The 25,744-nt window shown below is 38.5% G+C and overlaps 1 protein-coding gene across 1 annotated transcript in view; it reads right to left on the bottom strand.

Annotated features, from left to right (window-relative positions):
• Positions 1–25,744, bottom strand: part of thsd7ba (thrombospondin, type I, domain containing 7Ba) — a 110,437-nt gene that overhangs the window by 42,564 nt on the left and 42,129 nt on the right. The window contains exons 6-12 of the mRNA XM_026375818.1: positions 24,231–24,389; positions 18,632–18,832; positions 10,788–10,979; positions 9,022–9,253; positions 6,013–6,128; positions 4,916–5,048; positions 3,876–3,979 (exon numbers count right to left, since the gene is read on the bottom strand). Coding sequence (XP_026231603.1) covers positions 3,876–3,979; positions 4,916–5,048; positions 6,013–6,128; positions 9,022–9,253; positions 10,788–10,979; positions 18,632–18,832; positions 24,231–24,389 — 1,137 coding nt within the window. The remainder of the gene's footprint in view (positions 1–3,875; positions 3,980–4,915; positions 5,049–6,012; positions 6,129–9,021; positions 9,254–10,787; positions 10,980–18,631; positions 18,833–24,230; positions 24,390–25,744) is intronic.

Raw genomic sequence — 25,744 nt, 5'->3', positions numbered from 1 at the left:
ACTCCATTTTACACTTGGTCAGACAACATCATTCATTCAGCGTGTGGCCTTACATGCAACATGGGGCCAGACACACTGAAATTGAGGAAGAAATGTTTATTCAAGCCAAGAGCATTTTGGCTTTGCAAACCACAAAACCCAGTCACATGCTGGTTTCTAAACCTTGGCCATGAATCTAATACAGTACAGGCTCAAGTCCAAGGGTTTCAATGAATCCAACAATCTGACTGTTTTAACTGGGCTGAACTATTCTGTAACTGCTATTTGAATGTTTCGTCATCAATAGCCATCCGCCTGTTTCCCGGGGCGACATGGTGGTTCTACTAAAACAGCATTTCCACCAAAACTACTGCATTTTTCCCAAGAGAGGCAACCTGGCAACCTATTTTGCCTCTCAGATAGTGTTTGCTCAGCCAAAATGTCAGTGATGAAACTAAAGTTGCACCAAAAAAAGGAATTATGGGTTAAACAATGCAGTCAGCAACAAGTTCAGTTAAATTCACATGAAACAAAGTTTCTGGTTTGATGCATTAACATCCAACACCTCATGTAGATGCACACTGCGATTTCCATTACCAAAGCAAATGTGGTACATGGTGTCATTCAGAAACATCTAAACCCAGCATGAATATAAACAAAGTCAGTGAAAACAGTCAAATGCTGAACAGATGCAGAAGCACACTAAACGATGCACACAAATAGAAGAAAGATTCTGGTAACTTCTGAAACCAGCCTGCCTGAGCAGGTTTACCCAAACTCATCCCCACAGAAAATGTCAGACCTGAGAGAAAAGAAAGTCTTCCAACGAAGCATAAAATTTAATATGCAGCTTTTTTTAAAAATGACTATATTGTCAATTGATTAAATGTTAATGTAATGCAATTAGTTCAATTTGTATTATTTGTAAATAATATACATTGAATATGTTTCTCATTATATGTAAGAAATATGCAAATTACAACTTGTAAATAACACATTATGTTCTTTAATATTTATTTATACATGAATTATTCAGCAAACATATACGTTGGTGATGCAAGTGTTACACAGCAAGACTCTGGGGGCTTACTAAGTGATTACATCTATTAGTTAAATGGTTTGTTTCACACTAGTCTTAACTGTAGAGCGTGTACTGCTGCAAATAGGGTCATATTAGAGCTGTAGTTGCATTAAATGCTTCTGTGGGACATCATCTTGCTAAACAAAGTTTGCAAGATGATTTGATTGTGACCTGAAGGGAACTGCACAGCACAGCTTAAAATAACAATTTAGCTTTTTAAGAGTAAAACGTGCCTAAATGGACATTTCAATTGTCAACGCCTTTAATGACATACTCGCCGACTCACACACTCTCGCTGACTCCTGAAAGTATTTAGAAGAATGGAAAGAAGTACAATTAATTCTATTCAGTCATACGAGCCGTTAAAAACTATTAAGGATAACAGGTTTAAGTTCAGAAACTTTTAACATGTCATACTACTACTGAGGAGAAATGCAGAGAAGCAGGCAACAGCCTGGTTGAATGTCTGACATGATAATGCTGCTCAACTTGCTTGGTTATATTCAGTTTCTCAGTGAATAACAATATCTGAAGTAGACACTGTGTGTAGACACCTTCCCCTCAGGATGTGAATACAGTCACTACAGTGAATACTGATAGATGGAAAAATATCACACTGTTGAATATTGCAAGCATAACTAAGATGAACTAAGTGAAAAGTTTGAACAGAAAACTAAGAATGTGGTATTGTTTTTAAGTAAAGTTACACCACATCATATAAACTATCAGCAGCAGCAATATTATGTAAATCAGATCATAGTATAGTCATTGCTGGCTGGATGATAGCATATGGTGGAGTTTGGGAGGGCAGCGCGGCATGTTAAAAGGTCTTTAAATACAATGACTGAAGAACAATGCTATAACTAGCTGCCATTAAATCCTTGATGTGACCTTATTCAAAGATTCTAAGCCACTAATACGGCCCTATTCCCAATTATTCAGTCCTAATTGCGCCCCAGTTTGACATTTTTGTGTCCTTTTCATTGGGCTGGTTTAACCACCCATGGAGAGAAAGTAAACTTTCGATAAATCCTTTGTTGTTTAAAAACTATATTTAAATTCTATGTTTTCTACCAATTGCAAATTCCGAGCTCATACTTCAGGTTTTGAAATGTCACAGGTATTTAACTTAGCCATTTTCTAATCATATTCAAATTGGAAGCTCTAAAGGTCAATGAGGCTTGCTCTTAACCTGGGAACACTACAGACACTTTTCCTATCCTCACCCAAAAGTCATAGAAACTCACTTGAGAAATGTCAGTCATAATTACACTGCAAAGTAGAAGTGAGCAACAGTGAGCACAGAAATGCTAGAAAGTTCTCAAGGCGGCGCAGAAAGCCACGGAAACGTCACTTGAATTCAAAAAAGCTAATAAGGTACAGCCAGTTTCGTCTCGTCTAAACAAGTCTGAAATTATTCAATTAGTAGCAGTTACTTTCACATCTCCAATCAGAAAAGAAACTAGTACTTTCTTAGGATCTTAATACAAAATAAAATTAACTAATAAATTATGATTAATAGTTATTATGTATTAGATAACTGTCAGTAAAGCAGGAAATCAGCTAAATCTTTTCCAGTCATGCTGTCATGCTCTATAGTAGCAAAGGTCATTACACCAAAATTCTTACTAAACGTAATACATTAATGTTTTCAATATCATCACATATTAGTGGAGTAACAAGACTTCGATAAGTGATGTTTGGAGCATGTATTTCATGTGGTACTTCTACTCGTAATGTAGTAGTTTTTAGGTGAGTATGTGCACTTTGACTTGAGTGCTTGAGTAGTGAACTTCTGCTAACCACAATCATTTAGGGTTGATAAGCACCATGAAATACTTTTATGCTGCCAACAGTAATGATGGTATCATGACTCTGCAATAGGAGATACAGTATACTTTGCAGCAGAGTGCAGTGGCACAAGATTCGCATACTTTGTTACAGACACCTGAGATAAAACATATAGAAACTTGGCAAGGGACTGCGAGAAAGTGGTGTAGCTCCGCAGATACAATATCAGCAGTAAAGGAAAAATAACCCCTTAAACTTAAAATAGCAGATCACCTCAACAACAGCGTATTACACAGCAATACCAACTAGTATATCATCATTACATTTAAAGGTGCTGATATACAGTATGAGCAGTAGTGCCACTGTATGTGCCCAATCCAAATAACCATACAATCCACATAAAATGCTGCCCAAGTGATTGCAAAAAAGAAAAAAAAGAAAAAAAAGATAAATAAATAAATAAACGAGGAACAATAATGTAATGCACCTCACGCACCACCTTTTCTACTAGCGAAACACATGGAGCCAAAAGACTTAACAGTGTGTGGATTCATTTGTATACATGGAAGCATTTGTTTAGAAACAAGAGGCAAACCTACACAAAGTTAAAAAAAGAAATAAGAAAATGTGATCGGAATACAAAATTACACAGCACCAGGTTCCTGTAGCATCCTCTAAAACCCTGTTTACCAATCATGAAAAAGCAGTTTGTTTCTGTTTATTCCTGCTTCCTGCTTTGCTCTTATTATTTTTACATTATTAATGGATGTTCTGTTTTTCTGCTTGTTTCCATTCTCAATTCGTGGGCTACAAGTTGCAGCAGTCCCTCTATGGCAGACTTTATGACATAAGAAAGCCCATCACCTCCTTCTCTTATGTTTCTGTCACGTGCTTGTTAAAGGAGCAACTCGGGAAAGACTGTTTGGATTGTTAAATGAACAGAGCAGACAGATGGAAAAGCAAATTCTAAACACTGTGAGCTGACGTGTGTAGAGAATGGAACGGATCGGGGGATAACACTTACCTCTTGTTTCTAGACCATTTCCACAGGCTTCCCCAGGTCCACTTAATCCACGTCGAACAGAATCAGGAACCACAGTACACGCGTGCCACTTGTGTGTTCTCCACCTTAATGGAAGCACAAAGACAGAAAGAACTTAGGATTCCAGCATTTCATTACAGTTTCATCTATGTTGCGGGAAAAGTCTCCCCACATTGTTTACATGTATGTCCCTTAGCCAGCTAAGTTGATATTTGCTGAGAACACTGCTGGAAACACAAAGAGATCTGTTAATTAGCCTGAATTTCTTTTAAGTGTCACAAGTGAGTTGAAGCACTGGCACAAACTGCCAAAAAAGCCCATCTTAGTGCTCTCTTAAACAAGTGCCTGTTGAACATTTACATTAATAAGAATCCTTGTTATATACAGTTTTAATTGTGGACTGGTGCCAAGTGGTTGTCCTGTCTTTGAAAAGTAGCCAGAGAGGGAGGCACTACTGTTTTCTGTTTATTTTCAAGGTTGTTAGTCTCATCAAAACAAGTAGCAAATTAGGAACATTACAAATTAGGAACCATATAACTGCATTATGTCTAAAGCTTTAAACCAGTGTAACTCCTACCCCGCTATTTGATTTATGCAACATTTACATAATCATTTGATTCGCTCACTGTACCAACACAACATTGTGTTTGCGTATTTGCATAATCTCATTTTAACATAATTTCTTAAGGCGTTTTAGATTATAAGCATTTAACACCAAACCCACAGTACATGCTACCACAGGAAACTCTTTTTAATTGTATAACCATTTAATGATCAATGTCAACAATCAATAAAGGACAAAGCAAATACACAAGAGGCCCCACCAGACTTGAAGCCCCCAGCACTACATGTTCTACGTATGACAGGTGGGGTATGCAAGAAAGCCATACTTTCACAGCAGTCATGCTGTATATCTCAACATAATATAGGATCATTCCATGTGTCCTCACCAAGATAATCAGATAAAAGAAGAGAACTTGTCTTTAAATAAAAAGGGAATTGGTTGTAAATGGTGTTTTTACCTATAGACTGGACAAACTGGAAGTGATTCGCACTCTCTCTCCTCAAACAGTGTGTCAGGACACTCTTGACCTCCATTAGCAGACCTCTGAATGATGGTCCTGTACCGAGACTGTGTGGCGGCAGTAGCATTTTCTGTTGAAAATGAAACACAACCTTCACCAAACTGAACATTTAAGTGAACGTTTTCCAGAAGGGGGAGAAAGTAAAATGATACACACAGAAAAGTCTGTATTATTTATGGAACACCAAATAAACATGATATCACTGTAATGGAACCTAATATCTAGAAGAGATGGTTAAAGATCTGATCCTGATTAGCGTGCCCTTGTGGCTGTGATGTCCTCCACCGCTGCAGTCTGTTTTCGGACACACCACACTGTAATGACTTCATTTGGTTCATGCTCCAAGCCTCATTACACAACACTAATTACTAAACATTGAAAATGGTGCAATTAAGCAAGTGATTACATCATCATCAGGGGACTGCAGCATATTTACAGAGACGAGATGCTTCCCCAATTCTTTTAAAAAACAATCACACATCTGAGTTTAAAGATACTTGTAGTAAACAGACTGAGAACCAGCTGATTTACACACTCGTGTCAGCTTAATGTAATGGACACACTGTCATTTACACTTAAACTTAATCATTAATAAATTGTCATATATTAAGTGCTTTAAGCCTAAATTTATTTTACACTGTAACTAGTGAACATTTTTTTAGATTTTGTAATATAGTTATAATAATTATTTTCTCAATTATTTCTCAATTATTTCACTTTTGAAACATAAAAAAATAGTGACTTGCCCAAATTGCATTGCCTGAAGTGTACTATACAGATATGTTAAAGGACAAACCCCATTTAAAATAAAAATTGCCTGAAATAAGTTCAGTATAAATTGTAAATGTAAGGTTGTATGCATTTTTATGACCAAAACATTTTCTTTTCAAAAAATGTCACATGTGCCATTATAGTTAGGTTCTTTACAAAACATTTACAACGTCCTCCTGCCACCCATGGTTAGTGGTTACTGGAGGCTATGAAGCCCTTAGATAGATAAAAATGTGTTCATTGAAATTCATGTGAAGAGCTACCTGGCATACAGGTAGAGGGGCAGGCTGTCCATTCACTGAAGGGTGTCACAATGCAGTCCTTCTTGCAGGGAAGGAAACAGGGTCGAACACTTTCTGGACGCGAGGAATCGGAACACCTAAGCATACAGAGAAACACTGGTCTTAAATTTTCCTCATCCCTCAGGCGATGAATGATAAACGTCTCAAGTCTCACTGGTAACAGGACAATGCAGCAAAACAACTGTTCTGTCCTTGACATCACACATCTCCCCACAGAAAACATGACTGATTACATGTCTCTCTGCCTGCACACCGAGACAAAAGATGGACAAACACACACTCTTACAGTTTCCTCACATTTTCAGTGGGCTCCCAGGGTAAAGCTACTGCTCTAAGGAAAGAAAATCATCCAACTCTTCAAAGTGTGTGCGTTTTATTTTTACATTTTAAAACCCATGTCTCTAAGCTGTACTGATCAATGTTTATTATATTCTATTTTATTATGACAATAAATCAAATGACTGATGTGAGGAGTTTTTCAAAGTGACAAAACCACAAAAATGATCACCTGTTCTCAGCAAAAATGCTGAAAACCCACTTTAGGCTAACAGACAAGCACCAGACAGCAGCAGGAACAAGGTAGTGAAGAATATTTATTAAAGTAATTCCATATAAATTCTTATAGTACGTGTTTGTGGGATAGACAAAAACAAAGGAAATGTCAACCACTGAATTGATACCAGTGCTGTGTAAGTTATAAGAAGAGAAACAAATTTAGGATCACAGCCAGGTGAGTTCATTTATCTCCCTATACAGAGCACATGCACGCAGCAGCCACAGCACTCTTTTGTTGCAACCAAGGGGGATGAGTGTTCTGGGAGAAAAATCAATCAAAGTCCACAGCATGGCTGCTAATTAAACCTGAGAAAAGTGAACATATTCAAACTGTTTACCAATGAATCATTCCTGGCATGCCAAGGACACTGTTACTGGCTTCTAAGAAGCAGTTCACTGATGTTACCAATTTCCTTGTTGCGTTTGAAAATAACCATGCTTTTCTTCTTTATTTAGGTTGCTACAATAGATACCTTGCATAACACGTTACATATGTGTAATGGGCCGTTTGGCTGCGTTGTGTTTTGTGTGTCATGCAAGCCTGAAGTGGTATGATTAAAGCGTCTATGTAAAATCAAATAAGTTATAGGCTTTGATGTCTTCAGGAACCAGCAGCCAAGCCTCCACTCTGCCAACCCTCCCACCCCCCCACACAAACACACACACATGCACATAAACATTAGAATTTTGTTTCAGAGAGTGTGACTTCCTTTTTTCCGAAAACCAAATCCAGGTCTCACAAGAGACCCAGCATGGTGCCACATCCTACCGACTGCAGAAAGCCAGCATGCACAGGACTAAGATCAAAGTATGCCAAAGCATAAGGAGGCAAGATACATAAAATCCATCCTTCCTCAGCTTTATCCCTCCTCTCCTCTCTTGCTCTATGCAGTGGTGTCTGCCAGAGGGCATGGCTATGCAGCTGAGCAGCTTGGGGAATGGTATGCCCAGATTGAGGGAATAACACTTACAGTCAACTGTGGCACGGTTGGTAACATCACAATATCTCTTAAAAAGAAAAGATTGTTTTCAAATGTTTTAGCTACAAAAAGTGGAAAAGACTAGGCTATAGGAGACGTAGTTACTGAACAAATAACATAAACAAAGCGATTAGAGGTCACAGTTGACAGCAAAACACATGAGATGGTTGCAAAAATAGGCAGATGCATAGGAGCCATAAAATGCTGTGGACAACTCTAGCTGTTTGACCAAACAATTAGTAGAATTATTAGTATTAAAGAGTTAGATTGTTGTTCGGGAATTTGGTTCATTACAACAGAAAGCAATTGTCTGTTTATTAAGGTTGCACAGAGCTCACCTTCACCAGTGGACTGAGTTATTCATTGATTTGTTTCATTATTTTATTCTCATTAGTCTTAAGGGTAATAATAAGATCTATTTTATAATGATAGCTAGGATGTGACTCATCATGTCATTTCTTGTTTTTGTCTCAGTTTTTGTAAAGATTAACTGTAACTGTTGATGTTAAATATTGCATTTACTTTTTCTACTTAGATATTTGCTGACTGGAGTGAGCTTTCACAAGCTGCATATCTGCCATATTCAGGAACACGGGCACCTAAACTCCTCAGAATGATTTGGAAAGACAAAGCCCATTCCTGCATTTCAATATGAGATATACAGGTGAAAGCAATATGTAGATATAGCAAAATCTGAACTACTTAGACAGATTTAGGCCATTTTCCATCTTGGACACATTGACTACATTACATGTGTCATATGTGTATTTATCATACCACACACAATGCACACATCAATGAACAGCAAAATGCAAGGTTTCGTATTGTGCTGTTCTATTAAATGAACACTCTACAGCCATGTGAATAGTGAAGAGATGATTGAATTCACGGCACACTGTACACGCAGGATCTGTTGGTGGAGCAGAAATGACAGCTTTCATTAAAGCCTCTGTGGTGAGAAACGGGATGGGCACAGGAAAAAAAAAGCCTGTACATAATACACTTTATAGTCCTCTCAATAATATATTAAGTCAAAAAAGGGCAAACTTTGTGAATAATTTATAAACCTTCCTGGTGTGGTCTATAACATCAGTAAAGTGACAGCACAAAAGCCCTTAGCAGTATTTGATACTATATCGCTTGAAAGAGGAGTAGATAATGATGGAGCGTAAGCAAACTAAATCTCAGGGTTACTCAAAAAACCCAAAACACAGGCAGAAAGCACAAAAGAAGAGCTCAAAGAAGTACAAAACTCAGCGGATATAATTTCACAGCGCATCAAGTCCTCAGGGCCATCAGTAAGTAAGAGCATACACTAGATATCTACAAGTAGTGTACATTTTTTCCATATGTCCAGTGAATACTAGATTTGTGTTTCAAGAGTTAAAAGACAAAGCAGAGCACGACATCACAAATTGCTGGTCAGAGAACGTACCTTTTACTTATAACAGGTCCAGCATTCGTCTTGATACAGTTCACTTTGCGGATCTGGACACCCACAGCGCAGTTGGGGGTCCCATTCGAGAAGCTGGTTCCATTGAGATCCATGGACGTGTCCTCAATGCAGGGACCCCAGGGTAAGACCTCCCAGTAGAACACTGTGCAAGGATGGTCATTGCAGACTCTCCACTCCTCCAGGGCTGGAGGTGCTGGACACTCCTTCCCATCTAGTCACCAGCACACAGCAAACGTGTCAAAGGTGTCAAAGGCATTACCAGTACACGACCTGGAAAAATGCTCCGAATAGTGTTAGTCCAACAAAGCAACATTATTATGCCGCATATATGTGATGTGCACTAAAACTAAAATAAGTTTCACCTAACACTCAAGTGATACTTGCTAACTTGAAGTCAAGCGCTAATGACTGCTGCCCAGTGACAAAATATTTGTTCGCTTTAGCTGAGCAGACACTTTGCAAGTTACAGCTTGTCGAAGTTTGAATTACAAATGAAAAGTCACAGTAAGGTCAGAATTCATGGGCCAATTCAAACACAGCCCACAGCCACCGAGCTCCATCATTCCTAGAGCCTCAGCCCTGGTTGTCATATTTAGTCATTATTTGGTCACACACTGGGCAGTTCTCTTTACTGTGTCATCCTACATCAGTGTCTTTGTGTATTCTACGTGTTTTTGCAAGGATTTTATGTGGCTATTAAAAACACTAGCACAAACATTTAATGTTGTGGTCGATTAGGGACAATGGTCATGTCAGGATAAGGGTAAAACAAGGGACAGTTCTACTGAAGCAGGATGTGTCCTAAAGTGTATTGTGACTCCCAGTAGAGCACCAAGAAGTTGCTCACTGAACCAAAACTACTTCCATGCACCTTCCAATGTCTTATTCATTCACAAGCCTTTTCTATACTGTCACACAAAAAGGCATATGAGCATAATGACACCGTTCAACTTTTCACACACTTGCAGCATGTCTGCTGGCAAGCAGATAGCCAGCAAACATAGTAACAAACAGCACCGTGTGGAACTTGGCTTAAGCAGTGAGATTCTTTCATCAGCTGTTATTGCAGATATGTGGTTGGTTACAGGGATTAATGGGTAGTAACTGGCTGCCAAGGCTCTGCTGTCTTGAAAACACAACAGTCAGAGCACGCAAAAAAATACTGGCCAGAGAAAGAGCCCTAGATAATGGATGGTCAACTCAAACCACAAATGTTTTTGAGATGAAAAATGTCTAAATAAGCCGCTAAAATGTACAGAAGTAACTGCCAAGGTGAAGACATAGTGCCCGTAAAAGCACTCTGATAAAGCCTTTTGGCTGACTTTCAGCTTTGAGTTAATCTATTTCTTTCTTAGTTTTGAGTCCCATTGAAAATATAAATATAATACGGCCTTGCAAATATACTAAACCTAAAAAAGTATCAAAATTGGTATCACAGAATCAGTGAACTCTGACCTAACACACGCTTTCTGTCTTCCTGCCATCGTGTCCTGCCACGCATCTAAACCTTTGTGCTTTATGTGCCTATTATTGTATCAGTACTGAAAGCAACAAAATATAAACACATGTTTTGTGTACTGCTGTCTACAAAATGCTGTGCTTCATCAACACAGAAGGAAAGTAAGTGAAAGGAAACATCAGGTGTGACAGAAGCACCAAAGCAATAAACCCAGCAATGCGAAAGATGTGTTAACATGTAGTAAAAAGCCAAGCCAAAAGCCAGAGAGGATCAATGAATGCATTACCTTTCCCTGGGATCGCCAACACAATGCGAGTGCGGCTCTGTCGGCCTTCTGCGGTCTTAGTGGCACAGCTGTGGGAGCAGGGTGACCAGGAGGACCACGGGCCAACCACACAGTCTGCAGGGCAGGCCACCTCGCAGGACACTTCTGTCGGGGGAGGGTCATCTACGCAGTGGGTAATGGGCACAAATGCCCCTGAGAAAGACAAGGAATGGAGCCATCAGCCTTAAGGATTCAAAGCTATCTCTACAATCAAGATCATCTTGGAACTATTGCACGTTTTGAGTGGATTAAAATCCGAAACCAGATAAGGGACACGCATGAAATACCAAGTGCAAATGAGAAGCACAAAGGAAGAATGACCTTGTTTGTAACATGCACTGCTATACATTTGGGCTGATCAGATACCAGGTTTACACAACAGTTTTTTATCCATATTAAAATGATAGCAGCAACAGATAGCGAATGTACCCAAGAGGACACACTAATTGTGATCCTAAGCACTGATTTTAATTTGATCACACCATAAGAAAATATAAATGCAGTCCAGATATTAGACAAATGCGGGAAAATGCATTTTCTCCTCAACAAAAGATTCACATCAAACATCAGTAAACATCTATGGTGTTAGAAAAAAAAAAACATAATTGTAATTCTTATTTTTTTGAGGAAAAATTATTAAACTATCCCATTGGTATTCTGAGCTAGTTTTAAAAGCTATCCTTCAGCCTTCATCTTGCAGTCATGTTATGAAATATTTATCACAGCGCCCAGTTAACTCGTCTTTTAGGAGTGAAACAGCTAAAGGAAAGATGGAGCCTTTTCCCTTAACTGTACATGATAATGACTCTTTTATTGTGTGATTAAACAAAAAAATAGTCTCACATGAATGTTAATGACTGAATTACACCCTTGGTTAAAAAACATTTCTTGTATTTTTTGCTGGATATTGCCCAGAGTCAGTTGAGTGACACAGATTTCTCTAGCGTCTCTCCGTCCGAGAGAGAGAGACAGATCAATTTCAGAAACCGGGATGCCATCCTGATGTCAAAACAATGCCAGCAGCAGCCAAAGAACTGTTTTTGGATATATGCTCGCACACAGCAGTATCATTAACTTGGTTGAACTCCGCCACTACATCATAGAATATGGTTTAACAATAACAACCCCAGGGCAGATTTGTCATCAATTTGTCTTTTTTTGTCTTCTCCGAGCGAATACCCTTGATGCAGAAAAAGGGCAGTGGAGAGAGCAAACGTAGGTATCGCCTCATCAAAGCGTTTTAAAAAACTCCCGTGGGGAGTCTGCAAACCTTTCGTCCATAAAGTTAAAGCATCAGTGATCTCCAGCCATCAAAGTAACTGGTGTGTATACAGCAGGAGATGCTTGTCTGCTTGAAGTAATGGTGAAGTCCCACAGGCTACTATATGGAATGCATTATTACTGTCATTACAGGGGGATGCAAGTGGACTAAAATGAAGCGTTCTCGTGATGAAGTTAACATAAAAAAACACTTTTTTGCATTACGTGTGATACTTTTTTCATTTTCAGTAACGACAGGATCTGTGCGGTATGGAAAAGTGAAGAGATTGGATGGAGTTAGCAATATAATGTGAAATATGACATTTAGAACAAGACAATAGCTGTGGGGACCATGAATAATTTTTTATAATTCTGTATCTCTAAATGCGCCTAACTAAGCAGAGATCTGGAGGCTGCAGCACTTGAATAGGAATTGTACTGGTACTTTGCATAATTGTTCTGAACTGACAGTAAGATTTTAAGCTGTCTGTGAAATCATTCTCTTGGTTCAGCGTGGCTCCCACCCAGGTAATTACTTCAGTTGGCCATACAAAGTGAGCATAAAATGAAAGAGGGCATGCACCATAAATGCTGTGAACCATCCTCTCTCACCCACATTCACAGGGACCAACAGTATCTTTACCATCTTTACAGTTTTTGTGCAAATTGTGTGGAGAATAAAAATAGATCCAAGTTTTAGACACGAGAGTCATTTAAAATACGGTATGGTTCCCCCAAAGTGCAAAACTCAACAACATGGATTCTGTTTAAAAATTACACAGATATAATATCTTAAAACAACGCCTAAAGAGAAATGATATAAGCTGAAGGCGAAGCCACACCTTTGAATGTGTGAACAGTACATGCATGTATAAGAGAGTACTGTACGAATGTATGTGTGACACTATGTGTGTGGGGGGTGGATGGCAACTGCTACTCAGATATGATGTCACTGCCTCCTGCATGTGATTTCAACATGATTTCTATTCGACTCTTCCACCTGCCAATTAACAATTTGCTGAAAGGTTAATAATGAAGTACCGAGACTGCTTTTAAGACAAAGGTTCGAGGCAAATGCAACAGAGCAAACGGGACAGGTTAATATCAAAGTGGGCTCTGACAAACTAGCCTAATAGATGCTGTGCCTTTTTCTTCTGTCCGTCATGTAGGTCTCATTATTAGTGACAATTGCACTAATTGAAATACCTCAATTGCAATTGCTTATCTTTCGTACCTAAGATGGGTTAGTGTGATAATCAAACTTCTGAATGGATGGCACATGACTAGATACATCAACTTAACTCTGTCCACAAGATCTGCCTTATGCCAGTTAAAAGCTCCTAAAGACAATAACTAAAAATAGCAAATAGCAAGTAAAAGCATGTGTAGATCAGACTTTGCAGTTACTCCTTTACTAAACCATTAAAAGATGTGGATGTTTGTTAGAAGAAGAAAAAAAAGGAATTTCAGTTACGGCCCACAGTTTACAGGGTGTTAAGGAGTGTTTCCACCATTGTGCCCTTTAAATAAAGGAGAGATACTATATGTACAGACTGTATTAGAAATATCAATCTCTCTAGGTTGCTCACAAACTAATACTTCATGCAGTATAATACATACCAAATAATATAACAATAACCAGCACTTAGTTGAACGCTTAAAAGAATAAATCACTTTCAAGTTCTACCAAAAGTGTGTTTGTGCTGTGTGGTTCAGCAGATACATGCATTTTTTACCCCCTAAACATATAGATCTTTGTGGCACATTCTCATGGCTGAGCCCCAGTATGTCCTTAAGGAACTCTGTACCGTGCTATTCCATTTCTTCCATACCTGACTGGTTTAAGGAATTGCCTTGTGTATTTGCAAAGCAATAAAAGATGGCATTTAGGCGATAGAGGATGTTTCCTGATTGCTTGAGTAACCATAGATAATAATTTAAAACCCCATCAGATATGCTTTGCCAGGAAAGTGCTGCCTCTTACTCTTTGCAGACATAGACTTTCTTCAGACAACTTCATGAGTTTTCAGGTTTAAAACGCAGAGTAGTTTTATGCTGAGAAATTGGAAACCAAAAGCTTACTCAATCAGGGAGTAAAGTGGAGAAAACATTGCATATCTCCAGCACCTGTCACTTCATGAGAGTTCACAGTCTTAAATGGTACCTGCTAGTTCACACACCTACTTTCCTTATTCCAGGTGAGTGCCGAATAGTAGTAACCATCAACAACAATTAGCTTCATGCCGTAAGTTTTTTTTTTACATGAATTGGAACATCTTGGCTCGAAGCAGCTATGCACAAAGAACATTTTGTAGATCTGTGCTCTGACTCTACAATAACAATAAAGTCAACCATTCACATATGTTAGGACTCCTTGTATTCAGAATAAAAGTGCTACTAATGAGTGGTGAACATGTCTGTCAGCTGAGAAATGTCTCAGACCATGAGCACATCAGTTAGGGAAGACCAGGGTCGTGTAAATACATGTGTGTACTGAAAGTGATCAACAATTATCTATGTTTGACAAAATGTTTAAGCACAAACAAACAATACAATCAACACAAAAAGGGAGTTTTTGCCTGCTATTTGAAATCAAGGTTCAGCCACTTTTACACATTAAGTAAAATTATTCTAGTGGTTAAGATCCAAAGCTGCAATGCTGTATGAATACACTTACTATAATTGTGCTGGAGGTTAAAGAAGCTTTGAAGTGAACCACGGACAAATCTGCTTAAAATCGGTGAAACGGTGAAACTAGAATAGGGCACCTGCTGGTTGGCTGATTTCCTGATCCCATCCCAATTAAAAATGACTTTTTTCTTGAACAATGACACAAACAATGCCAGGATGAGCTGGAGTGCACACTGCCCCCAGTTCCTGCCAAAATGTTTCTTGTCCATAACAGGCTTTGAACAGCAGCCTCAACATCGCCAATGAACCCAAACACAGTGGCTTAATTGAAAAAGAGAGCTACAGTATGTCAACATATACTTGTATGATTACAAGTTGCCATTCTTAGTTTTTTAACTGGCAACCATAAATTATACATACTGTATGCTTGCATTTAACACATCAAATCATTGTAAACAAACCTTTCATCTCTGCAGATATGTCAATCATAGTTCTCATTCCTTTCTGTCTGTCGCACACTGTCTATTGTATGCAGGTACTATAGTCTATTCAGTCCAAACATTCCTACCACAACAACTCCAGACTCTCATTTGTTCCATTTTCGACAGAACAATACTGTTTCATACTGTAAAATATATGAAACTCATAACGGCATTAGCAAACCACCTCCAGGGCAATACGTACTGTAGACTGCTTTGATTGAAGCCATATTAAAAAATGAGTGGAATGAGGGGTGGCTTGGAACAGTCACTTTGCTTGTTTAAATATACTATACTTTACCTGTTGTTAAATGTATTGAGTCAAGCCTTTAACTTACCTACAGCAAGTTCTGATGCAGGTGATAAATTATTTTCCCTCTGACTGTTTATCAATGTCTTAAAGCATCCTTTAACATTTTGATAAAAGCTTGTGTAGTATTCTTCTACTGTAATTTGTGTGACAAAACAAACCCCCTAGTTGATAAGATGCAAATTATTCCCCACACTTTGCCCCAATTAAATGTTGTTTTTGAGAAACAATCGCCTCAGTGTTGGTGCTACGGTGTAGAAATCTAAATAGCAACAGGATCATATGCCCAAATGTTAATATACAATAGGCTGTTTTTTTTTTTTTTTTTGTTACTGTACCTTCAATGCTTTACACATTGCAAAAGAGCTTATTTGATTGAGTGTAGATGGGATGAATTGCATCTGTGTAGTGGCATTTGTAGTGAGTAAGATTCATTAAGTAAGTCTTTAACTATTTAAATCTTTTTCACAGGAACATCAAATAAAAGAGTAGGAGGTCGGGTCAACATGCAGATAATTCACTGTGGTATCACATTTGTTAAGTGTGGAGAGATTAGCTCTTTATGTATCTTCATAAATGTTGTTTTTAGGCTTTGCATTGAGAATCTCTGCAGGTAGACCCATGCAGGCCTTGAGTAAACCCTGATCTTCAAAGCCTTGAAACACAATTAGTCCACAATTTTTTGTGACTGGCAAAAGCTTGAACTTTTCCCAGGAGAGAAGCATGTCTTCATTCTTTTCTTTCAACATTTCAGTATCGCACAAAGTGTCTATCATCTTCACTTGTGTAACAGCTGAAAAGGAGAGCCTGAATGTGCTGAGTCAAAATGTGCAGACAGACTGGCAATTAGCAGCAGCTTTCTCCAAGGTCTACTAAATTTATGTCATTTATGTCTGTCAACCACAGAAGAAAAAATAACTAAAAGCATATTCTGTCTGGAGAAAAACTTGACCATGATCAAAAGGGGTCAGTGAGTTGTTTTCAGAAAATATAACATAGCAACAGATTTATTCTATCTAATTATCTTTTTTTTTTTTTTTCCCCCATCTGTCCACCGTTCAAGCCATTAAAGAAAAACATAGCACTTCTAGGTTTTGGTACATTACTGTGTGTGGGTTTAATTAGGTGTAATGAGCATGTAGATGCTGCTTCTTATGTGAATAAAGTGAACTTTATTCCAACAATCAGATCCATAGCAGAAGGATCATTAGTCATATCTTATCAGAACTATTCATAAACAAATCGGATAGAAAAACCTTTATAATACTTCTAATTTTAGCAATAAATAACTTTAGCCATACAGTGGCACTGGTTTGTGAACCCTTTTAAGCTAAAACATGATCAGATGTAGCCCGTTCCTTATTACAGCCTTCTTCAAATCCTTCCACAGCATTTCAGGCCTTTGTCTTGCTCATTCAAAATATTTCATTTCTTATCCTTTAACCATTTTTGGTAGTGTGTTCAGAGTAATCCACTCTGCTGTGCTTCAGTTCACAGATTTTATTGTAGAAGTTGCTTTTCCTGTAGAACTCACACATCAATGATGACTAGTCATCTGGGTCACAAGGCATCAAAGCAGGCCCAAATCATGGTGCTGCCACCGCCATGCTTCACATATGGAATAAGTTGCTATACTGCGTTTGGTCATTGCCAATCAAAGCTAATCAAAGCTTTGATTGGTCATTGCCAATCAAAGCTAATCTCAGATCAATATTCCAAGTGCTGCTGGCTTATACAGTGGCCAGATAAAGTGTGAACCTGAATTTTATGGTTTCTGCATTAATTTGTCATAGCATGTGAGAGATAAGGTATAGATTAAGATATAGATTTTTCTTCTTTTTCTTATTGTGTTTCCTTAAGTAGTGGTTCTTTAACTAGTTTTAGGACCTGAACGAAAATCAGATCACATTTATTTAATATTTTTGCACAATTACAGCAGATTTTAAAGGGTTCACAAACTTTCAGTCAGCACTGTAAATGGAAATATTTTTTCTGTGATGCATTTAACTTTTTGAAATTAACAGTTTTAACTGTGAAATTGTGTGCATCACCTAGCAATGGCCATGACACTGTGGTGACTATGTGTGAAAATAACACAACATTCTTGGATGGTAAGCCAATTAAGGGAGCAACACTGAATAAGTTGTCAACATTCACTAACAATAAATATGCCACACATAATTTAAAAAGTCTTTTTTAAACTAAAACCGACCAAAGCCATTCTCAGTTGTCCTGTCAAAACTCATTAAACTCTCCCATTGGCTAATATATTTAGACCCTCCTCTGCCTTCCTGATAAACATATGCATGATCCATTGTGACAGAATAATAAAACAGAGGAAAAAAGAGTGCAATTAGGTTTATAATCTATGGAGATGAACAATTAATGCCTGGTAGGAAGATGTGATTTTTAATCAGGCCAATGTTTTCTGTGCCCATAAACTCAGTGATGGCCCCTCATGAATAATACATGCTCCGTTAATGCTGACATTCCTGTTACCCAGTGTGATGATATAGCTGAGCTCAGTGGATCACATTATAGCTGATAATTCATGCATCACAATGCTACAGATAACATTACATGTCTGGACCGCAACATTGATGGCTCTACTATAGCCTTGATGTATTTTACAGCTACACGTGGCTCTAGTCTAATAATATAATATTGTACATTTTATTTATAGCACCATAGCACACTATAGTTAGCATTATTTAAAGCTATTAAAAATACAGGAAGCCTAACACTGAGCAATAATAAATAAATGTAGCTATCTTTTAAATGTGATCTGAGAGAATTTGCTTTTATTCCTTTCTCTTTGGTCATACCATAATAGACAACTGGATGTATATGGGCTATGACAAAAGAGCTTGGTGGGCTAGTTTCAAAGTCAACAAAATCTGGCTACCAGTATCTCTAAAGCAATATAAAATTCAAGTATAACAACACATTTCAAGGGGAAGCATATTCCACAAAATGTCAAAAATATTCCTTTGAGTATGCTTTAGCTGAAAGAAGGCCAAAGTGAATCACTAAGAAAAATTCACTGTGTTGTATGATTTGACAAAACTCAGACACATTTTTAATTTTAATGTGAACTGTGCCTTTATGCCAGTCCGGGACAGTACCTTCAATGCTGACACAGGTCACATTCTGGATTGCAGTTCCAGGACCGCAGGAGCTTTTAGTGGGAATGCATGTTCCTTCATGTTGGACCTGCCACACGTAGCAGGCAGGATCCTCACAGGGGATGGACTCAACCAGATGAGGACAGGTCTCCACAGAACCGCTGGATTCCCATAACACCTCTCTCCTCCTCTGTCTGAAACCTGATGAAATCCAAGGGGGAAAAAACGTTTTCAGATAAACTACTGATACTCCTCCCACTCCCACTCAACGTCTCACTGAAATAAAATGAAGGACGAATAACGAAATAAACAACTTTCAATGCAAAGAAATTCATTGTTTAACCCTTGTTTGCCAGTGCCAGGTCATTACGGTTTCTTTAAAACAAAACTGTGCTTGTTAGAAACAAATTTAGCTTTGTTGCAATTCTTGGAAAAATAATGGTTTGGAAATAAATTTATATCTGTTATAGGTATGGTCTAAATTTAAGTGGCTTTGTTATTCATCCCTCAACTTACTTGCCCTGTGTAAAAAAAAAACAACAAAACAGTTAGCAGTTAATGAGCTATCTTGTAAAGGAGAGGGAAGCTCGTCTTCTATTTATCAGCCTCAATTTCAGCACCAAGACCTGTTCCCAGTATCCATGTGTGGTGCATTAGATTTGTGCTGAGAGAGACCCACAATGAACTTTCAAAACCCTCTCCACATCAAAAGTATCAAGTAGTGAAGTTTATTGTAATTTTCATAACTTATACTTTGCTGTGTATTGTTGAATCAACTGTTTATTATAGTGGTTTGCCATGCAATAATAACATTTAAAAAGATGACACCGTAAATGGCGTAAAATGTTTCCCTTTCTTTTGTTATAAAGAAAAGATATAGGATAAGATATAAGATAAATATAAGCAAAAAATAAACAAGGAGAGGCAAAAGGATATTTAGGCGTAATCCATAACATGAAACATCACTGTTGAGGTTGCCTAAAAAAAAGTGGAAAAGCGTGAGTGATTGGGGTCAAGTTAAAGTAGTTTGGCGAGACTCTCACAATGACGCCTGTCTCCACAATTACCGAGTCTCCCTGTCTTTTCACTGCGACTGCTGTTTCTGTTACTAAATTGGGGTCTACCCGTTGAGCTGAGCTGTACTGGCTCCGCACTGTCACCACCTCAGTATCTCTGTAGTGATGGAAATAAGATGTTATAACAACTCATTTCAGCTCAGATTCAATATTGAGCTGTTTTATTTAGCCGTGCTGCAAGCTGCATAATCAATGTATAGTAATATTAAGATCAACTCTGTGTTGTTTTAAGTTGTTAAATCTATTCTACTATTTCGATACATGATTTACAGAAAAAAAAAAAGAGAAATGTACTTAACACTTGCTTTCATGAATTTAAAATACATAAATGACAGCTTATAGAAGGTCGAGGAGTTAATTGGTGAAGTACCAATCAGATGGTAAGCAGTAAAACAAATGACTGAATAGCAGCTTGTTGGTTTTGTTTTGAGGAAAAGCAGTGATTGAAATGATTGAAGCCTGAGGAAAAATCTGTCAAGATCTGCAGTTTGAAGTAGTAATAAAAATAAGTAAAACCTGCTTTCCCGTGTGTCAGCTGAGTGTATCTTTGCAGCTTCCTTGCTCTGTGTGAGGAAATATTAGTTGAAAACTCCACAGCTCAACAAAACATCAGTGAAATAAAAAGGCCTCCTGGAGGTATGAAAAATCAATGTAGACTTTTGGTAGCTGTTAAAACTTTTAAAGTCCTTTGACTAGAGTTTTGTTGCAAACAGATACAAAAAACCCTAGCAGGACTCCTTACTATGTATTTAATTGGCTGATTCAGTCATATCAGTGGGCCTGCTGTGAAATATCAGTCGGGGGAAATGCACAGTCAAGCATGAACAAAGAGAGGCAGGTGCCCGAAAATGCATGAAAAATTTAATTTCTTGTGCTGATGTTCAGAGTGGAGCTCATGTACAATGGTCTTTATAGTTACAAAGTAATAGTTGTTGCTTTTAATGTCTTTTCACTAAGAAGAGCAAACATTGACCTGATTGGATCTATTTGCATTCACTCTGTAAATGTAAATCATTAAATTAACACTGCGTATAATTGAGTATGTAATGAGAAATCTGCAGCTACAGTATGTATAAATTCCTCTTCCACCTCCCATATTTCAGCTTTACAGTATCCAGTTACTGGAGGCTTACAGGTGGAGCTTTTCCACTTCACCAACGCAGAACCTTAAACGTGAGCAAATTTGAACACAAATTGAATAACGAATCGAATGTTACGTTAACCCACAATATCACCACATCAACCTACAGTACATACCAGCTTTTAAAAACACAGTGCTAGTCGGTCACTCTTACTACATTTTTTTTTTTTTTACAGCTTATACACGTGATCATCTGCGTCCATAGACACCCAGCAGGAAGGCATGTTGTATTTTTAATAGACAAAAATGACAGCGGCAGTGAGATGAATAGGATTAGCACTTCACCCTATAACACGATCAACACTTTGACACAATCATTATCATTAAGCCAATTACCTAATTGATTACATATTTAGTTCATGTTTTGATTCATATTCCCCACTCCAAAACATCAATTGTCTCATTAAATATTTATTTGTTCATGAAAAGATTCGCAGAAAATTGTTCTGGTAGATAAAAACTGGTGGAATAGAAATGCTATTTCTAGGTACCAGCACTTCCCCCCGACATATTTCCACCGCACTTGAGCTGCAGCAGCTTTTCGTCTTGAGCCATACTCATTTTAACACGGCTCTGACACTTGGCAGAATGGTCTCACATTCTTTTCCTCCACAGGTGCAACTGCCTAACCCCAGGATGCCCACTCTACAAATTACATCCCCCAACCATCTACTGGTGTGAGGCACCAGTTCAGGAGCCTGATCCGAGCGGCCCTGACGAGTGTGCCCTCGAAGTGCAAAGAGACTGTGGATCGATTGCTGGATTGCCCAGAGCTCTTACTGCTACTCACATCCAAACCACAAAGAAAAAAAAAAACTATTTGGCGTGGGCATGCCCCCTTGGATATTAATAATTGAAAGGTTTCTTGGTCATACCAGGTTTATTTCAGGGAAACAAGGCCTATCCAGTGAATTTCAGCACACTGTTGTTCAGCAATACTCCTCCCTCCAGCTAAGTGACATCTAGTATAGGCATTACAAAAATTCTATCCAGTAACCTCCTGCGTTCAATTCATTTTCCCCCACATAGCTGCAAAGTGCGATAGGCCAAGATAACATAGAAAAATATAAAAAGCACATAAATCTACCGCAAGGCAATTTAAATTTGTAATTTTCCACAGAGCATAGCTGGGGCGGCATAAGCATCTTGGCAGTTTGGCTCCTCTACCTGAAAACCGGGATCCTGCAGGCCTTTCAGTTAGAGACGGATCACAGTTTATTCAGATGTTGTGAAACACAGAGACTGAGTGCACATTCAATAGGAGCAAGAAATTCTCTGTACCTCAAGGACCACCGGAGTCTGACTCGGACCATAATAATCCCAAACTACTCTACAACTGCTCATTGCTTTGCAGTCAACAGAGCTCACTGCAAGTGATTTTCCAGTGGTTTCATACTCTATCTGCTGCAGGCAGTGAGATTTTATGAATGCCATCAAAAGACAGAATGCCACAAGAGACCCCTGTGCAAAACAGCAGATGCTGTGTTTTCCACTCCTTGAAATATATTAATGACACTGTCTGAGAGAGGAGCTAGCTCATCCCATAGAGATCCAGTCTTGGAGAGTATAGGCACTGACCTGAACAATCCACCCTTCAGTTGCTCCCCAGGGTGCTTTCATGCACATTTACTCGCGTCTGGGACGAGGTCGTGCTGCTCTTTTAGCACCAACCCACTAACAGCTCCGACCACTGCCAGCACACTGACTGAAACACACACACGCACACACACACACACACGACACTACACACACAATGTGTAGACTGTCGGCAGTCGAATATGGCATGCGTTCACCTGTGCAAAAACACAAGAACATTCAGACAGCACCAGCGTCCTGAATACTTGAGCACAATTTTACACACACACACACACACACACACGCACGCACGCACACACAGAGGAAGCATCTTATCTACTGACTCTCCCATCATCCTCTCAGGGGCTGAGAGCTGAACTACAGGTGTGCTCTCTTTCCGTCTTTCAACTGCTGTGGTTTAAATGTGTACTACTCTCTTCCAGAGCATGTTTCCTCTCAGCCAGTCACTTATCAAACAAACAGTTTAGGATTCAAACGTATTATGCAGCCTGTCTCGCCTGCTTTCACAACAGTGCCCTCTTGCACTGTCATTCTCCCTCTTACAGTCTGTCAGTGACAATACTGTCCACCTGTCCCTTTTCAATTCTATTGTCTCCGAAAGCACGATTTATTGCTTAGAAATTCAAAATGCTAAATTGAAAACATGTACATTACACGTGTAACAGCTTTAAGGTTGTGTAAAGCCTCTTGCTGACTGTTTTGAAGGTGTCCAGTGTTTAGGCTACAATTGCTGTGAACAGCTGATTGTGAATAACTATCTGCAATAGAACTCTGCAGTTAATTGGTTTTTGAATGACTGCTTATGCTTTCACCACTGGCCCATCTGTGCAATTATCAGTTTTAAATCATATCAGCTTGTTAGCTAGGCATGTGCACTATATTTTTGGATGGTCTGTGTCCATCCGTCTGTCTATCCATCTGTCAAACATGACTCAGACAGAACAGTACTTTACTTTTGAAAATGGTGCTGATGGCTGTTTACATGAATATTTTACACCACTTTTTACAGGGTTCATATCATCTCATGTGTACACTAGTTAGCAGGAAATAACTGTGGTTCTAGTTGCATCTTTACATCAAAGCATAAGGCCAGGGATTTATTAACAATAGCAAAACTATAGAACATCTCCAGGTAGACCCTTTGTTATTTTTGACCCACTTTGTTATTTTTAACCTACTGTGCAGTGCCTTTGTTCAAGGAATATTCTTTGTTAAACAATAGAAAATTGCACAGTTTGTCGCGCAATAACCACACACCATAACCAAGATGTATTTCAAGCACTGAAATAGGTTTATAACTACAACATTAATTCCATCTGATGCAAGAAAAGCACTTAGGCTGGGGAAAGATTATGGTTTTGGATCTTGTATTACAAGATTCGACATTTTGTAGGAAAATAAATATGTTTAATATTTTTTAATACATTCAGCATCAATATATTTGTGACTTGCCATTTACAAGAATTATCAACATATCTTTATCATGTTAACAGAAATTTTAATCCAGTTGCAACATTTTTGCCGTTGCAGTTTAGTTTTGCATGAGTTGATGACAGCAATCACCAATCTACATAGAATAGAGTACTATAGAGTATTATTTTGTCATAATTTATTGTATGTTTTTTCTTAACATTAATATTGTAGTAGCACCAGACATTGTGGGAGGATGACACATGGAACATTTACAGATTGGTTCATATCTACAGTAGAATTTAGAGTAGCATTTTATTCTTTGTTTTCAAAGCACTGCAAACCAAACCACGTGTGGTCTGATACTCCATCATACCTTTCTTCCCCTGTGGTTCTTTGCAGTTGTCATGTAGGCAGGGACCCCAAGCTGACCACTCGGAGAGCAGGCAATGTTGCTGGCAGGGGATGGAGCAGTGCTGGACGGCCGAGGGGGGCTCTTCACCAGCACACAGCCTGGCATTCACAGGCCTGGACACTGAACAAACAGGAGGAACAGGAGGTATGGACAAATCAGGCTTAAGTCAAACTCAGACGTAGGCTCCTGTGGAGTGTCTGTGTGCATGAGAGTCTAGTGTTTGTGTGTGTGTGCCCTCTCGTAATATGTTTGGAAATTGAATTCTAAAGAGCTGTATGCTGGATGTGAGGAGAATAAAGAAGATGAAAAGTCACTGTCACTGAACAGAACAATATGGATGTAATGTATGTGTATTAGTGCACTGTACACTGTATAGTGGTAAAGGCTACTGCTTCAAATTATGTGTACTGTGGTGAGAGTCAGGATAAATTTAGCAAAGCTTTAGTGGAGTTAAAAATAAAGGAGGAAAGCGAAAGAACAGAAGGAGAATTGCTCTTCTCGCCTCATGTCTGGCTCAGGAGAATATTAAATGGAGGGCAGTGACCAGCTTAGGGAGTAAACAGGGAGATTTTAAGGCAAGACACGGTATAGCCAATTCACTGCTAAACATGGCTAGCACCATTTGTAGATCACAGAACAGATTACAGCTCTGTCACCTGTAATGGGCTCTGACATAAGTCTCTCACACAGAATAACAGGGTATTTTTGCCTGTCCGCAACACAGGGATTTATTCAATCTAATATTCCGTTTTGCTGCACCTCCGCACATCATTGAGAGGCAAATTTCCATTTAAATGAGAGCCCAAAGAGAAATTCACTAAATGTCCATTGTGCATTTTGTCTTCTTACCAAAAGTAATTTACACAGGGTTTGATTTCCTTTGTAAAAAATGACATGCTTACTTAAGCACACTGATAAAGTGCGTGATACAGATCTTTCTGTTTTGTTCCTTAAATTGCAACTTCTTGTGTTTATCAATTGCATTACTGCAGCAGACATCAAACATGAGCAAATTGTTTTATGTGTTACCAGAACAAGTAGCCCTTCGTACACGTCAGTGTACAATGGCTGAAGCTGTGTGGGTCACACTAGGGTAAACATTACAGCTGATGTATTGATCTTTGTACCTCACATCCATTGGTTTGAAGAACTGCCTCCACTGATATTTTAGGCTTAGATAAGATATTCACTGTCTAAATACACCTCTGGTCTTCTTTCATTTCTCTAAACAAATCAGGTGAGTTAAGTGAACATCCCACTGCAACAGCCAACACTACTCAGGTATGAAATAAAGGTCAGGACCCCACATGTATTGTAACAAAATATATGGATGGAGGAAAAATCAAGATGCTATTAATAAACTAGCAGTAATATTTATTGGCCAGGAAAGGCGCTGTGATTTGCTAAAGATGATTTTATACGTGAAGCCATTAAACACTACCCATTGTGCCTAATTAATAAGAAAAATGAAATAC

Source organism: Anabas testudineus, chromosome 21, assembly GCF_900324465.2.
Source record: "Anabas testudineus chromosome 21, fAnaTes1.2, whole genome shotgun sequence".
NCBI classification, from domain to species: Eukaryota; Metazoa; Chordata; class Actinopteri; order Anabantiformes; family Anabantidae; genus Anabas; species Anabas testudineus.
This window is presented reverse-complemented; position numbering and strand designations above follow the sequence as displayed.